The following is a 15598-nucleotide window of genomic DNA, read 5'->3' as shown; positions in this document are numbered from 1 at the left end:
GGACCACTTTTTCTGGCTTTTTGGATGAGGTCACAGACCATAAGAAATATATGGAGTTGGAGATGATGTGAGAAGTGAGTCGGCGTTTCATCTACTTGCATATCATAATTTAAGCAAATAGATGTCCCTAAGGAATAAGACAGATAAGGAACATCTTAGGACTTCTGGCTGACTTTGTCTTTTGTTTGTTTGTTTTTTTAATAGCCATGGTCTGTATGTTTTGAGGAACTGGTACCTCAGCTTTGGGACCTTTCTAATCATCTCTTCCCCAGATCTGGTTGTTTTTAGGGGATTCTCATGCATGACATACATAGTTAACTAAACATTTATCTAATATTCTACTAAGGTCAGACAAATGCAATTTTGCCCAGATTTCTACACTAGAACAAACTGGCTAGAGTTAATTTTTCTGCTTTGCTTTCTAGAAATTTGTGAAAATGTGTCCTTGTTGTACCTGAATCCTGATTTTAACTTGTCATTGTTTCTTATGTTCAGATGAGACCTGCCAGAGCCAAATTTGACTTTAAAGCTCAGACACTAAAGTAAGTGCTACCAGTTATATTTATTTATCTTTTTAGCTGCCTCTTTGAAACACAGCAGTTTGTTTGTAGAAAAGAGTTGGAGAAATAACAATTATAAAAATTGTTGTTAAAAAAAAAAAAGAACAAAACAGTAGTTCATAGAGTTTGCTATGTGCCAAACACTATTCCGAGTACTTTGCATATGTTAACTCATTATGGAGTGGGTGCTGTAATGATCCCCACTGTTCAAATGAAAAGACCAAGGGACTATAAGGTTAAGGAACCTGCTCAAGCTGGTGTGAGAGAGTTGGAATTCAAACCTAGGCAGAGGTTGGGCTCTTATACCCTGTCCCACCCTGACTCCTCCTATGTAGGGGCTCTATTTTGCTTAAGTGGTGGCTTGATCTGACCCATCTTTTCTGTGGAAGGATCTAGACCAGTCTCTAGGGAGATAACTTTACCCATTTTGCTACAACATCCCAAGAGATTAAAGGCTTGCATGAACCCACAGGAGACTAGCGTTTTTCTAAGTGTGTTCCTCAGAGTGCTAGCCCTATAAGATTTTTCTCAAAAAGGGAGTTCTGTTGTAGAATGAGTTGGGAAACACTCCATGCTATATCTATACCTCCCACCCACTTTGAAGAAATACTTTGTTGATGGCATGTTAATAGCTCCAGAAGTCTTTCAAGAAAGGAACCTGAAACACGATTTGGGAAATGCTACCAAAGACTGGGTTCCATAAGGAAACAGCTGGCTTTTTATCTAATTATGGATTTAAGTAGTCCATGAGTTCTCATCGGCAGCTAAAAGTACAATGGACAGTGGCCACCCCATTGTCCTGCAGATGGACGGTCATGCATCTGGTGATCAGAGGGAGAGCTCCCTGTCCTTAGATGCTGGGAAATGCTATGTGGAGCTAACCAACCATGGTTCTGATCTCCTCTATCCCACAAAATGAGCGACCAGGCCACAGTGTCTAGAACCTAGGCACAAATCTGGTATAGTTGGGTTTGTGTGTATTATTCCAGTCCTTTAGTTGGTCAGCTAAAGGAGGTGGCTGCGTACTATACTGCAAAGATTGTGAGCTTTAGAGTCAGGAGGTCCTGTGTTCAAATCCTGACTATGTCACTTACTATCTCTGTGAGTGTAGTCAAGTTATCAACTTCTCCCCCACTCAATTTTCTTTATCTGCAAGATACGGGTAAAAATGCCTCTCTTTCAGGGAAGCTGGGGTAGTACCTGTAAAACATTTTGCGTAGTGTACCAAAATTTAGTGCTCAAAATTGTTATCCTCTTACCCCCCTTTTTTTAAAAACCAGACAAGATAACAGAGATATATAAATTAATTTGCAATTTAATTAATACACTTTTTCTTTGAATTGAGAAAGGTCTATGTAAGATTTATTAAATGGTCTAGTGATGATAATAGTACATTTTCCCAGATTTCATAAAGAGTCTTAAAACAACTTTTTTTTAGAGCAACCCCGTCAAATAGAACAGGTGAGAAAGCTTAGATCCACAGAAATTGTCACCTTTTATCAACATTGCTAATGCCGGAGAGAGGTTTCCTTCCTTCTGATTCCGTGTTTTCATCACGACATGCTGCCTCCAAAAAAACGTCCACAAAATTTAGTGAAAAAAGTAAATTCTAGCTCCATGGTCTTTTAAGCCCTTCAGTCACTTGGTTTTACATTTCCCCACAGTCAGTTACTCAAAAAAGCATGCTGCCGGGGCCAGGCGTAGTGGCTCATGCCTGTAATCCCAGGACTTTGGGAGGCCGAGGCTGGCAGATCACTTGAGGTCAGGAATTCAAGACCAGCCTGACCAACATGACGAAACCTTGTCTCTACCAAAAAATACAAAAATTAGTCGGGCGTGGTGGCAAGTGCCTGTAATTCCAGCTACTCAAGAGTCTAAGGCATGAGAATTGCTTGAACCCAGGAGGTGGAGGTTGCAGTAAGCTAAGATCACGCCACTGCATTCCAGCCTGGGGAACAGAGTAAGACTCCATCTAAAAAATTTAAAAAAACAAAAAAAATAAAAAGCATGTTATGGAATACTTGGTTCAACAAAGTTAAACAAGTTTCTTTCCCCTGGGTCTTCTCAGAGCCTCTGCTGTGCTGATGTACACTGTGATGCTCCAAAAAAAGATCTAAAGCGAATCATATTTCTCAAACCCTCTCACCAGCAGACCTGGTCGTGTGGTTCTTTGGGAGCTAGGGGTATAGTCCACAGTAGTGGCAGAATAGGGCCCCAGGTTTCCCATGGTAGACTTCCATCAGCCACAACTACTGACCCCTCAGTTCCTCTCTCACACACAAGTGTATCCTTTGCTTAACAGTAGGACCATTACACTCCCACCCCCCTCCACAGCTGCAAGATACTTAGTATAGTAGAGTCAGGAGCCTGCAGGTCTCCACAGCAGTGAATATGCTGAGGGTCTTGCTCATCTATGTGCCTGTGGTTGGGGGTGAAGGGAGAGGGAATTCATAATGCCCCCCAAAGAGGGCTGTGGCAAAAATGCGGCCCGAGACATTCCTTCTCATAGAGACAAATGCCCACATCCCCTTTACAGACCTCTTGAGGGTTAGAATCCTGTCTGCTCATGTGAGACCCACAAAGGCTGCCTTGTGCTTTTCTTCAGCACAGAACTGACTTTCTATAGTTTTCCAGATGTGCCCTCATTGTTAGGCCAGCACCCCTCACATACCGTGGGACTTCCTGGCATCCTGCAAAGTGAGCACACCCCTTCCAAGTTACAATTGGAGACCTTTCCATCCTATTGGTTTGACACAAATGAAAAAGATCTAGGTCATTTTTTTTTAATTCAGTAAAATGTTACAATTTTAAAATTATTTAATTCAAGAAAAAGTTGTAAGTGCCAGGCGCGGTAGCTCACGCCTGTAATCCCAGCACTTTGGGAGGCCGAGGCGGGCAGATCACCTCAGGTTGGGAGTTCGAGACCCGCCTGACCAACTTGGAGAAACCCCGTCTCTACTAAAAATACAAAATTAACTGGGCCTGGTGGCCCATGTCTGTAATCCCAGCTACTGGGGAGGCTGAGGCAGGAGAATAGCTTGAACCCGGGAGGCGGAGGTTGTGGTGAGCCGAGATCACGCCATTGCACTCCAGCCTGGGCAACAAGAGCAAACTCTTGTCTCAAAAAAAAAAGAAAAAGAAAAAGTTCTAATTTTTATCCTTAAGTTTTCATTTTGTTTAAAATTTGCCTTTGTCTAATTTTTTTTAAAAAAGAGTCCTGGTTAAAAATTAACATCATCTGGGCCAGGTGCGGCGGCTCACGCCTGTAATCCCAGCACTTTGGGAGGTCAAGGCAAGTGGATCATGAGGTCAGGAGTTCAAGACCAGCCTGACCAACATGATGAAACCCCGTCTCTACAAAAAAAAAAATTAGCCGGGCATGGTGGTACGTGCCTGTAGTCCCAGCTGCTCGGGAAGCTAAGGCAGGAGAATTGCTTGAACCTGGGAGGTGGAGGTTGCAGTGAGCTGAGATTGCACCACTGCACTCCAGCCTGGTGACAGAGTGAGACACTGTCTAAAAAAATAAATAAATAATAATAATAATAATAATAACATCATCATTATTAAGGCAAACAAAAGAATGGATATGGAAAAGTTGCAAAGGGGCACAAAGAGTATTTGAAGGAAAATCTACTTTTCTTTCCAACATCACTTTTCCATGTTAAAAAGCAAAGGAACTAGGCCGGGCACGGTGACTACATGCCTGTAATCTCAGCATTTTGGGGGAGACTAAGGCAGGAGGATCACTTGAGCCCAGGAGTTCAAGACCAGCGTGGGCAGCATGGCAAAACCCCATCTCTACGAAAATATATATGTAACAATTGGCCAGGCATGGTGGTGCATGCCTGTAGTCCCAGCTACTCAGGAGGCTGAAGTAGGAGGATCACTTGCGCCCAGGAGGTTGAGGCTGCAATGAGCCGTGATCATGCCACTTGCACTCCAGCCTGGGCAGCAGAATGAGACCTTGTCTCATGAAAAAAAGTAATGGAATTAACATTTATTGAGTGTTACCTACCTGTACAACAGGCACCATCCTAGCTGTTTATTTTTAGTTTGTTGAAGCATTCTCCAGCAACTCTGAGTTAGCTCCAAGTTCAGCTAAAGAAACAGTGTCTCAGATTAAGTATTGTGTCCATGGTCCCAGAGCTACTAAATTTCAGAACTGGGTTTTGGACCAGATCTGCCTAACTTCAGAACCTTTCTACTGCATGATGATACGAAGATGGATGGTAAAATGGATGGGTGGACAAATGGTGAAATTGATGGAATGATAGAAGGATGTCAATATATCACAAATAATTTGAGGGCAATTTAAAGCAACGAAGGCATGTCCTGCTAGGGCATAGAAGAGGATAGTGAAGGTATCCAGAAGGAGACACTTTTCTTCGTTTAATAAACATCAGTTAAGGCAGCTGAGTGCATTGCTGTGTGTTGCATAAATATTCTGAGCATAAGACAGCATTCACAAAAAATGCATTTAGAAAACCACAACAAATTAATAAGGCCTCTGAGCACTTTCAAGGGCTAGTCAATTTGAATGTTAACATCCATCCTGCAAAAGACTGGAAAAATGCCAAATGTGATGTAATTTCCTGAATAGTGGGGTTCTTACTTCCAAATATGGAGTCCCCTCTCTGGAATTTGTACCCTTTGACCCCACTTAAAAGTCTTCTTTTGCTCCAAAACTGAAGTGTCTTAATTTTACACATACTGAAACATCTGCTAAAATGCCGTTGACCCTCTGTCGACAGGGAGCTTCCTCTGCAGAAGGGAGATATTGTTTACATTTATAAGCAAATTGATCAGAACTGGTATGAAGGAGAACACCACGGCCGGGTGGGAATCTTCCCACGCACCTATATTGAGGTACCGCAGCCCCTTTTCTTTCTAAGGAAAAGCCTGACCGTGCCCAAAGCACCGTTTATTTACTAAATGCTTATGTTTTGTTTCCTCCTTTTCCTCTTGTTTCCCTGCTTTCTTCTCTTCCCTTGTTCTCTTTTACCTGTTTCCCTTTCTCAGCTTCTTCCTCCTGCTGAGAAGGCTCAGCCCAAAAAGTTGACACCAGTGCAGGTTTTGGAATATGGAGAAGCTATTGCTAAGTTTAACTTTAATGGTGATACACAAGTAGAAATGTCCTTCAGAAAGGTAAGCTGCCCTTCTCATGCCTTGCTTTGGGGCTCTCTTGGATGGCGCAGCTATGTGGGGAAGTGTGGCGTTGCTATCACATCCCAGTCTGGGGGTGCTGTCTGTACCGTTAAGAGAAGCATGCCGATCAATAATTGCATTAAGGGCTGGGCACGGTAGCTCATGCCTGTAATCCCAGCACTTTGGGAGGCCGAGGTAGTTAGATCACTTGAGGTCAGTTTGAGACTATCCTGGCCAACATGGTGAAACCCCGTCTCTACTAAAAACACAGAAATTAGCTGGGCATGGTAGTGGGTTCCTGTAATCCCAGCTACTCAGGAGGCTGAGGCAGGAGAATCATTTGAACCTGGGAGACAGAGGTTGCGGTGAGCTGAGATCACTCCACTGCACTCCAACCTGGGCAATAGAGTGAGATTCTATCTCAAAAAAAAAAAAAAAGAATTGCATTAAGGCCTGTAATCCCAGCACTTTGGGAAACCAAGACAGGAGGCTCACTTAAGGCCAGGGGTTCAAGACCAGCCTGAGCAACATAGCAAGACCCCGTCTTTATTGAAGAAAAAAAATAAAAGAATTGCATTAAGGGAAATTGGAGAATTTTCTGAGGTAAGGTATTTTTAAAATAAACCCTAGGCTAATGTCAGGGTTTAACTGTATTGAGCTCACTGATTAAAGATAGTATTTCTGGAGTCTTAGACATCTTTTATAAGCTGTTTTCAACCAACACTTACCAACTAATGATGTGATAATGCACTGTATTGGGAACTGGGTTTTACAATATATTGGTGTGACCTAGTGGAAAAAACAAGTGCATTGATACCAGGAGAAGTTTGAAAAGCTTTGAACCCAAAAGGCACAAACCAGCTGTGCAGAATGTGGGAGTTAAATACTTTTTCAAGCCACCATTTTCTTATAGAAAAAAATGAAGATAGATGGCTCCCCCCTAGGTGGTTGTAAGAGACTTAGGTGAGACAGCTTATGTGAAGCCCCCAGCATGACACATGGTATCTGGCTCGTGCTTAGTAAACAGGAGATGCCAGTATCATTATCATCACCGTCATGCTTATTCAGACACAATTACACTGTGCAGAGAAGTTCTTCTTTCCAGAATCCAAACACTCTACATGGCAAAATTCTCTGGCTTGCTAAAGTTACTAAGTTACTGATTTTTATTGAGGATTGAGGGAAGTGAGCACGTGGGTTAGAAAAAGATGAGCCATCTTATATAACACTGGAAGCAACCTAATTTACCCTACAGCAGGGGATCAGTAATGAAATCATTATATGTGTGTGCAACAGAATACCCTGCAGTGGTCCATTAAGCTGTGCAATGCCATTAAAAATCTAGAATTCTATTTTTTGATAAAGAAGGAGGTTTACTATATACTATTAAGTATTTTTTAAAAAGCAAGTTGGAAAAGTATGGAAATACAGTTCATACTCAATTTTTGTAAGAAAAAATATGTGAGGTTTAATTCACATGCGTAGAAGTAAATCTGGAAAGTCCATATGCCAAATATTAATAGTGTTTATCCCCAAATGACTATGTGATGGGTGATGATTGCTTTCTGCTTTATGTTTGTGTTCTGATTTTTCTATAATGATACATTGTAAGTATTTATAATGCTACAAAAGAAAGAAAAAGAGAAACCCCCCAAAATCTTTGCCTTAGAGATGAAGATTGGATACCTGTTTCACATTAAATGAGTCAAAAATACTACATTTGTTCCCTGGCTTAGGGGCACAAATCTGATGTTCTCCTTTACTAAAATACTTAAAGAACCAAGCTAAACTTCCCAGCATCAAGGTAGCTCCTCTGCCATTAGCATCCTCATCCCAGTGGTGGTAATTCCCTCCAGGTTCAGCAGGGAATGTTTTTCCTGAGCTAAGAATGTGGTAAACAATGCAGGACATTGAAGCATGCAGGCAGAGGCCCCAGGCATGCAAAGGCATGCTAGGACAAGGACCCTGTCTTTGTTGTGTCTTCCAGGGTGAGAGGATAACACTGCTCCGGCAGGTAGATGAGAACTGGTACGAAGGGAGGATCCCGGGGACATCTCGACAAGGCATCTTCCCCATCACCTACGTGGATGTGATCAAGCGGCCACTGGTGAAAAACCCTGTGGATTACATGGACCTGCCTTTCTCCGCCTCCCCAAGTCGCAGTGCCACTGCAAGCCCTCAGGTATCTAAGCTTCTCGTCACTAGTTTTCATACTCAGCATGTGAGTTTTCTTAGTCAACAGTGCTGTTGGCACACAGCCTCTCTGGGGAAGTTTTTGAGCACTGCAATTAAAAACTGTCTGCAGGAGGCCGGGTGTGGTGGCTCACGCCTGTAATCCCAGGACTTTGGGAGGCTGAGGTGGGTGAATCACCTGAGGTCAGGAGTTCGAGATCAGCCTGGCCAACATGGTGAAACCCTGTCTCTACTAAAAATTCAAAAATCAAAAAAAGATGGTGGGCACCTGTAGTCCCAGCTACTTGGGAGGCTGAGGCAGGAGAATTGCTTGAACCTGGGAGGCGGAGGTTGCAATGAGCTGAGATCACGCCACTGCACTCCAGCCTGGGCGACAGAGCGAGACTCTGTCTCCAAAAAAAAAACAAAAAACAAAAACTGCAGGAAAGCAGACTGTACACTGGACTTTGTCTTCATGCATACAAATGGCCTTTTCCAGTGCTTGGTTGAAGATATATTATCTCAGGGGAAAAGGAAGAGTCAGATAATTGCTCTGGGAATAAAGTGACTAGGGAAAGAGAAACAAGAGCCTTTATCAGTTGGTCCCTCCTGGGTGAAGCTGTTGGTGTGGGGACCACCACTGTGTCATAAATCCCATGGTCCAAATGTGGTCCTCAGTCATCTTGGCCAAAGTTGGCCTGCAGAAGACAAAGGCTGAAAGAGAGACTTACACCTTCTTCTCGTCAGCCACATAGACCAGGTCCAAAGTGTTTGCATTCACCGGAACCAGGTGACTGGAACAAGTAACTTATAGCATCTCAGTCTCAGTGGGCTGAAAGGATGTAGGTTTATAGGCATGGTAAGATGTTGGCTCTCCCAAACATTAATTATGAATAAACTTGTTTAGAAATATAAACTATTCCAAACTGATCCCCACTTTCCCAAAGCCAAGAAAATGTCAGAACCTTGAGTTCAGGGTGATACAGTGGGGGTGACATCCTGTGAAAAAGTCCAGCCAAACCACCAGGAGGTTGGCAGAGGAACAAGAGTAGGACCTGGGGGCCCAGGTTGCCCCTGAGATGGTGCCTCTTGTCTAGTCCTCTAATTGTTTCCTCCTCTGACACCTGCTCATCACTGACCCCAGTAGAGGGTTCTTGGCAGAAAGCATTAAACAGGCTGACCCAGGGCTTCCTGCACAGTGACAGCCGCATCCTGTTGTCTTATAGGACAGGGTGTGTGACTGGGGCGGGACATTCTGCTTTGTAAGGATGCAGAGAACTCGGCTACATTTTTCACTTGACTGTAGCCAAGAGTGATTGTAAAACAAAACTAGTACACTACTCATACTCCTCTCTGGAAGACTCTGCTGAGCTCCCAGAGGAAATAAAACCTCAGGGAAGGGCCATGGCAGTGCGGGGCCACCTTTCCCCATGGTTCCGGGTCAGGGATCTGGATGCACAGGGGCTGGGGGGCTGGGATAGGGAGCTTCCAGTGGGTCCCTTTGAAAATCCAATTCTGCAAAGCAGGCCGGCCTCATCCATCACTACTCTGACGGGAACCTCTCTCCATCTCAACACCTCTGGCTGCTTCCTCCACCCACTGCCTGCACACATCAGGCTCACATTCGCACATGCTCACACGCACACTCACCCATCCTGGTTTCTCCCCAGACGTAACCCAAGGATTTCCTTTTTGGACACCAGAGTGTCCTTGCTCATCCTCTCCATTTCATTCCTCTTTATATACCCCTTGTGATTATTTTCCTTCTTTTTCCTTTATGCTGACACTTGTACCTTTTGCTTCTTTCTTTTGTTTTCCTCTCTCTTCTTCTTTTTAAGTTTTCCAGTCACAGCAAGCTCATCACGCCAGCACCCTCATCTCTGCCCCACTCCCGCCGAGCCCTGTCCCCCGAGATGCACGCCGTCACCTCTGAGTGGATCTCGCTGACTGTGGGGGTCCCAGGCAGGCGTTCTCTGGCCCTGACCCCACCCTTGCCTCCTCTGCCAGAGGCTTCTGTCTATAACACTGACCACCTTGCCTTGTCACCAAGGGCCAGTCCCTCCCTGTCTCTCAGCCTCCCCCATTTGAGTTGGTCAGATCGTCCCACCCCACGATCAGTAGCTTCTCCACTGGCCCTACCTTCCCCACACAAAACCTACGCCCTAGCACCCGCTTCCCAGGCCTCCCTTCACATGAATGGAGACGGTGGTGTCCACATGCCATCTTCAGGCATCCACCAAGATAGCTTCTCGCAGCTGCCACTGGGGAGCTCTGATAGTGTCATCTCCCAGCTTAGTGATGCCTTTAGCAGCCAGAGCAAGAGGCAGCCATGGCGCGAAGAGAGTGGACAATATGAGAGGAAAGCAGAGAGGGAGGCAGGCCAGAGAGGCCCTGGCGGACCCGAGATCTCTAAGAAGAGCTGCTTGAAGCCTTCAGACGTGGTCAGGTGCCTGAGTACTGAACACAGACTCTCAGATCTCAACACCCCTGAGGAGAGCCGGCCCGGCAAGCCCCTGGGTAGCGCTTTTCCAGGAAGTGAGGCTGAGCAGACAGAGCGGCATAGAGGTGGCGAGCAGGCGGGGAGGAAAGCTGCTCGGAGAGGTGGGAGCCAGGTAGGACTGCAGCATGCCGCGTGTGCACTTGGCGTCTCACTTGGCAGGGTGGGCTGCACGTCTCGCCCCGGTCCATCTACGGAGGCCAAGTGAATGCTGGTGAGACCATTTGCTTGCCTCGGGAGCAAAGAGATGGCCCCGGAGGGAATGGGGGGACATGAATTCAGGTGCCAGGGCTGGATACAGTTGGAGGGAAAGGACAGGCTGTATCTGACCACTTGAGGTCATTCGGAAGTTATCTCTACTTTGAATGCCTCCTGGCCTGCTGCAAGGGCCTCTGAGAAGGCAGACCTTCCTCACGTCCCATGTATGCCTTGGAGATGACCCTCGATTTGCTTTGACTAACACAGCTGAGAACACCAGGCTTTGGTGTGGTGGTGTGGTTTGCTTTTATGTAAGATGCACTTTGTTTCCATAACCCATGGTGCTCTGCTAGTGCTCGGTTCTGTCAGGTCTTTGTCCTGTCTCGTGTTTGTGTGGGCGCGCGGGGCCTTTGTTTGCCACGCAACAAAGGTGTTTTGGTTCTGGAGAGGAGAATGCAGGTCTCCTGGAGCCCTGACTGACATGGGGTATCCTCGAGTAGGCATGCCAGGTTTTTGGGTGAGTGTCCCATCTTCTCTCTGGGTCAGCTACAAAGAGTGCAGCATTTGGACAAAGGTAGCCTTAGGGTATTTTGAGACCTGAAAATTTTTTTGGAGACATGAAATTAGCAACTAAACAAATCACAAGTCTGATTTTGGCTATGCTGTTTACTACTGCTAAAGTCAAAGACTTTAGGCAACTCCTCTGAAGCAACCAGGTTTGAATGCCAGCTCCACCTCTTACTGTCTAGTGACTTGGGAGTTACTTCCCCTCTCTGAGACTCAGTTTCCTCATCTGTAAAATGGAGATGATAGGACCTACGTCAAAGAGTGGTTGAGTACAAGGGCTTATGATCCTGGGAACATGGTCAGCACTTTATAAATGGAAGTGATAGAGCCACCATCTTGGGTGACCTAGAACTGCTTCTAGAACTGAGAATATTCTTAGAACCTCCTTAGACCCAGATTGAGTTCCTGAAGATGTCTGCAAGCCATTTATTAAGTATCTAGTATGTATGATGTCCACAGTAAATAGTGCTTAACCCTTAGGCTTGCAACCTCAGTTTCCCTTTGAGGCTGTAGTTATTCCGTCTATGAATAAGACCTGCAGGTACCAGCCTCTGGGCAGCATATAAGGGTCATTTGTCTCTCCTCTTGAGGACCCTAAGTTCAAGGCTCCTCAAAACAAGGAGGAGCCTACAAACACAGCAATACCACCAGGGCAATAATAGAGGCATGCTTGGGGGACACAGGAGCACAGAGGCTTGAGACACACTAGGCCAGACTTCCAGCTCCAGCCAAGCACATGTGGGCCCATGGGTGGGCCAGCACATCAGGAGTAGGGATCACTGAGGGTGAGCCAGCATGGGGTAGTTTATAAGAAATCAGGCTTAGTCTTTTGCTAGAAAGCCACTTAACCTCTCACATGCAAAATAGGAGTGGAAGCAGTCCATCACTTGTAGGGCAAGGATTCAATGAGGTAATTAATGGAAGTTGGTGCTTGGCACGTGCCAAGGCTCCATATGTGGGATCTCCCGCTGCTGTGTGGGGCCGTAGGAAAGCAGCAATACCTGACAAAGGCTTTGCCTGGCCCTGGAACAGGTTGAGGAAAAAATAGAAGAGGTGGTAAAGTGGCTAGCTGAAAAGAATTAAACGTCTCTGACACAGGAACAATTCTATAAACGTTCTAAGTCAACCCAAGGCACCCGAGGACATCCTTATCGTCAGTGTTGAGTCATCATCCCGGCCCAATTCCAAGATCCTGTGTGTATAGGAAGTGCGCACGGTGCCGGATCTCCGAGTAAGGTTAGGGGTATACGCTTCCTGCTTCCTAAGGCAGGATAGGAGTGGAGTAGCTGGCAACACTGAAGATTATGTTGATTGGAAAGTCAGGCTTGTTGAAACTTGGTGTTCCTTTCTTGGTGGGCCTCCAGACCCCAAGTGTACCACTTCCTGTCCCCTCCCTTCCTTCTGACCTCCTGGCACAAGCCCCTTTTCCATGGGTGTGCCCAGGCTGTGGCCTGGGGCTCGCTCCCCCTTGAGAGCTGGCATTTGTGTGAAAAGGGCTGCACCCACACCTCCCCTTTAGCCTCCTCACTTTCCCCTCCTGTGGCTGGAGCAGGAGCTGACAACTCTGGAAACGGGGTCCTTCAGAAGAGGCTCCTGTGTCTTGGGCCCCCTTTGGGTGACAGACATGCTAAAAATGGAAAGGACTTATATGACAACTGTTCTCTGGCAGCCCCATCAGAATGACGTGACCACAGGAAAAATGCATTCCAGACCAGTTTGCGTATCAAGAGAACTGTCAGACGTTATGATCCTTGCTGAACTAAAGAGCTGAAACAAAAGTTCACTTTTATTATAGGTATTGGGGAGGTAGGTTGAGAATCTGACCAATAATGAGAGGGAATTTTACCTGAGAACCTTAAATGAAAAGATATTCTGAAATGTTATGATCATTTACTCTTTGAAGCATTTAGGATATTTCAGGCAGTTTGCTGCAAGAGATAGAGAGGGGTGAACATCATCAGGGCTTCCATTTAGATGTAACTTCTAGGAAGCTGTTGGGGCCAAGGGAAAGTTTCCCTTTTGTCCTTTGAAGTTTCCCTAAAAATTACTGATAAGAAGCAAACAAATTTTTTTCTTTTCTTTCTTTTCTTTTTTTTTCTTTTTTTTTTTGAGTCAAGGTCTCACTCTGTCATCCAGGCTGGAGTGCAATGGCACAATCTCATTGCAACCTCTGCCCCCAGATTCAAGACTTCTTCTACCCCAGCCTCCTCGAGTAGCTGGGACTACAGGCACATGCCACCATGCCCAGGTAATTTTTGTTTTGTTTGGTAGAGACGGGGTTTCACCATGTTGGTCAGGCTGGTCTCAGACTCCTGACCTCAAGTGATCCTCCCGCCTCGGCCTCCTTGGATTACAGGCATGAGCCACCACACCCGGCCAAGAAGCAAATTAATAGGAGAAAAGGCATACAGTTTTATGTGACATAGGAGCCTTCAGAATGAAGACCCAACCCCTCAATGGGGTGCAGAAGCTTATACCATCTTGAGGTTACAGAAGAATGGGGGCTCAGAGGATGGCCAAAGACAGATTATGGTGGTAAATCATATTTTAAGCAGTAAGACACGTTATGGGAGGGAGAAAAGTAAGGCTTGGCTAGCAAAGGGGGTCTTGTTATTTAGATGAAAGCTCACAAGTAGCAGCCTCAGAGAGAATAGATGGTAAATGTTTCTTTTAGGCCTTTAAAGGTGTCAGCCTGTCAGTTCATCTTTTCTAGATCTAGACAAGGGAAAGCCTCAGAGAAAACCTGACTGCATCAATGCAGATTTTTCTCTGTAAATACAAATCTCCTGCACAAAAGACAGCTTTGCAGAGCTACCTGTTTTTGCTGGCTCTCTGACAGCCATCCCAAAATATGTCAAAAAATATATTTTGGAGTAAAATATTCTGATTTCCTTTAACACCTTTCCTGACAGCCTCCCCCACCCCTGCATGAGTGGATTCAGTGCTCTGACTTTGTGCTGCCACAGCCCCTGCAATGGTCTGAGTGAGTGAGCCTCTCTCAGCCCCCTTTGCTTCCCTGTGTTCCCATAAAGTATCAGTGCTCCAAGGGCAAGACCATGATACCTGATGTATGGAAGGCACCCAGTGAATATTTGTTGAATGAAAGAAAAGGCAAGCCAGACACGGTGGCTTACACCTGTAATCCCAGCACTTCGGGAGCCTGAGGCAGGCGGATCTCTTGAGGTCAGGAGTTTGAGACCAGCCAGCATAGGGAAACCCCATCTCTTCTAAAAATACAAAAATCTCTTCTAAAAAATAAAAAAAATCAGCTGGGCGTGGTGGTGCATGCCTGTAATCCCAGCTACTTGGTAGGCTGAGGTGGGAGAATCACTTGAACTCAGGAAGCAGAGATTGCAGTGAGCAGAGATAGGGCCACTGCACTCCAGCCTGGGTGACAGAGCAAGACCCCGTCTCAAAAAAAAAAAAAAGAAAGAAAGAAAGAAAAGACAAACAATGACTGACCCCAACTAAAGGAGTTTAGGATCTCCACCAGGGGAGTAAGACCTGTTCCCAAATAATTATAATGCAAATAAGGAAAGAGAGTCACAAACTACACCCCCTGGAAGATCAAGATGGGGAGAAATAATAACAAGGGAGGAAGGTGGTTGTCTGGAAACCTCAGGAAAAAAAATGCTGGGCAGGGTGTCAGAGCCCCAGCACAAGGAGGTGGTTGACTTGAGTGTTGGTAAGAAAAATTGACTGATAACAGTATAGGTTTGAAGAAGGAAAGTTTATTAGAAAGAAAGAATACTGCAAAAGAGTGCAGCAGGGCACTCAGTGAGAGAGGACTGAGCGCACTGTGGTGGATTTTCCTCAGGAGTGTTTATGGACCTTAAGGCGGAAGCTTAGGGGCAATTTGGATGATACTGGCCACATAGGTCATAAATGATTACATCTGTAGATGTTTTGGTGCCTTAATGTCAGCAAGGGTTGCACAATGAGTTTCAGCATGCCATTCCAGAGATGTGTAGAAATTCTAGTTACTTATAAATTTGGAGGGAAAGAAATATGGGACCAGATGCCTGCTTTAAATGATAGGGAAGTCTAATTACTTCTGATTTTCCCAGATAAAGAATTTGGCCTGTTTGATGGTCACCAGGTGGTCATTGCTCCCTTCTAAATTCCTCAGATAAGGAGTTTTTGCCTCTGGGGCCTGCTGGATGGTCACCAGGTGATTTTGCTCTCCTCAAAAAAGTAGCATTTAATCTGAGCCTTAAAGAATAAGAGTTTTTCTCACAGGTGTACAACAGGAGGGTGGGACTCAAGGCAAATAGCTCAAGCAAAGGCCCAGAGGTAGGACCATGAAAGGTATGCATGGAGAATGATGCACTCCTGGTTTGGGTGAGGCTTCTGGTATCCACAGGTGAATAGAAAAGGGGATTTCTGGAGAAGGGGCTGGGACCAGAACATACGTCAGGAGTCACGGTGACCCTTTGAATCAGTCACCTGCCCACCTCCC

General features: G+C 45.5%; 1 protein-coding gene across 1 annotated transcript in view; it reads left to right on the top strand.

The window, feature by feature from the left end:
* Positions 1-15598, top strand: part of SORBS1 (sorbin and SH3 domain containing 1) — a 204791-nt gene that overhangs the window by 168956 nt on the left and 20237 nt on the right. Inside the window, exons 26-30 of the mRNA XM_011999903.1 lie at positions 496-542; positions 5312-5426; positions 5580-5705; positions 7693-7887; positions 9716-10489. Coding sequence (XP_011855293.1) covers positions 496-542; positions 5312-5426; positions 5580-5705; positions 7693-7887; positions 9716-10489 — 1257 coding nt within the window. The remainder of the gene's footprint in view (positions 1-495; positions 543-5311; positions 5427-5579; positions 5706-7692; positions 7888-9715; positions 10490-15598) is intronic.

Source organism: Mandrillus leucophaeus, unplaced genomic scaffold (assembly GCF_000951045.1).
Source record: "Mandrillus leucophaeus isolate KB7577 unplaced genomic scaffold, Mleu.le_1.0 Scaffold117, whole genome shotgun sequence".
Taxonomy (NCBI): Eukaryota; Metazoa; Chordata; class Mammalia; order Primates; family Cercopithecidae; genus Mandrillus; species Mandrillus leucophaeus.
This window is presented reverse-complemented; position numbering and strand designations above follow the sequence as displayed.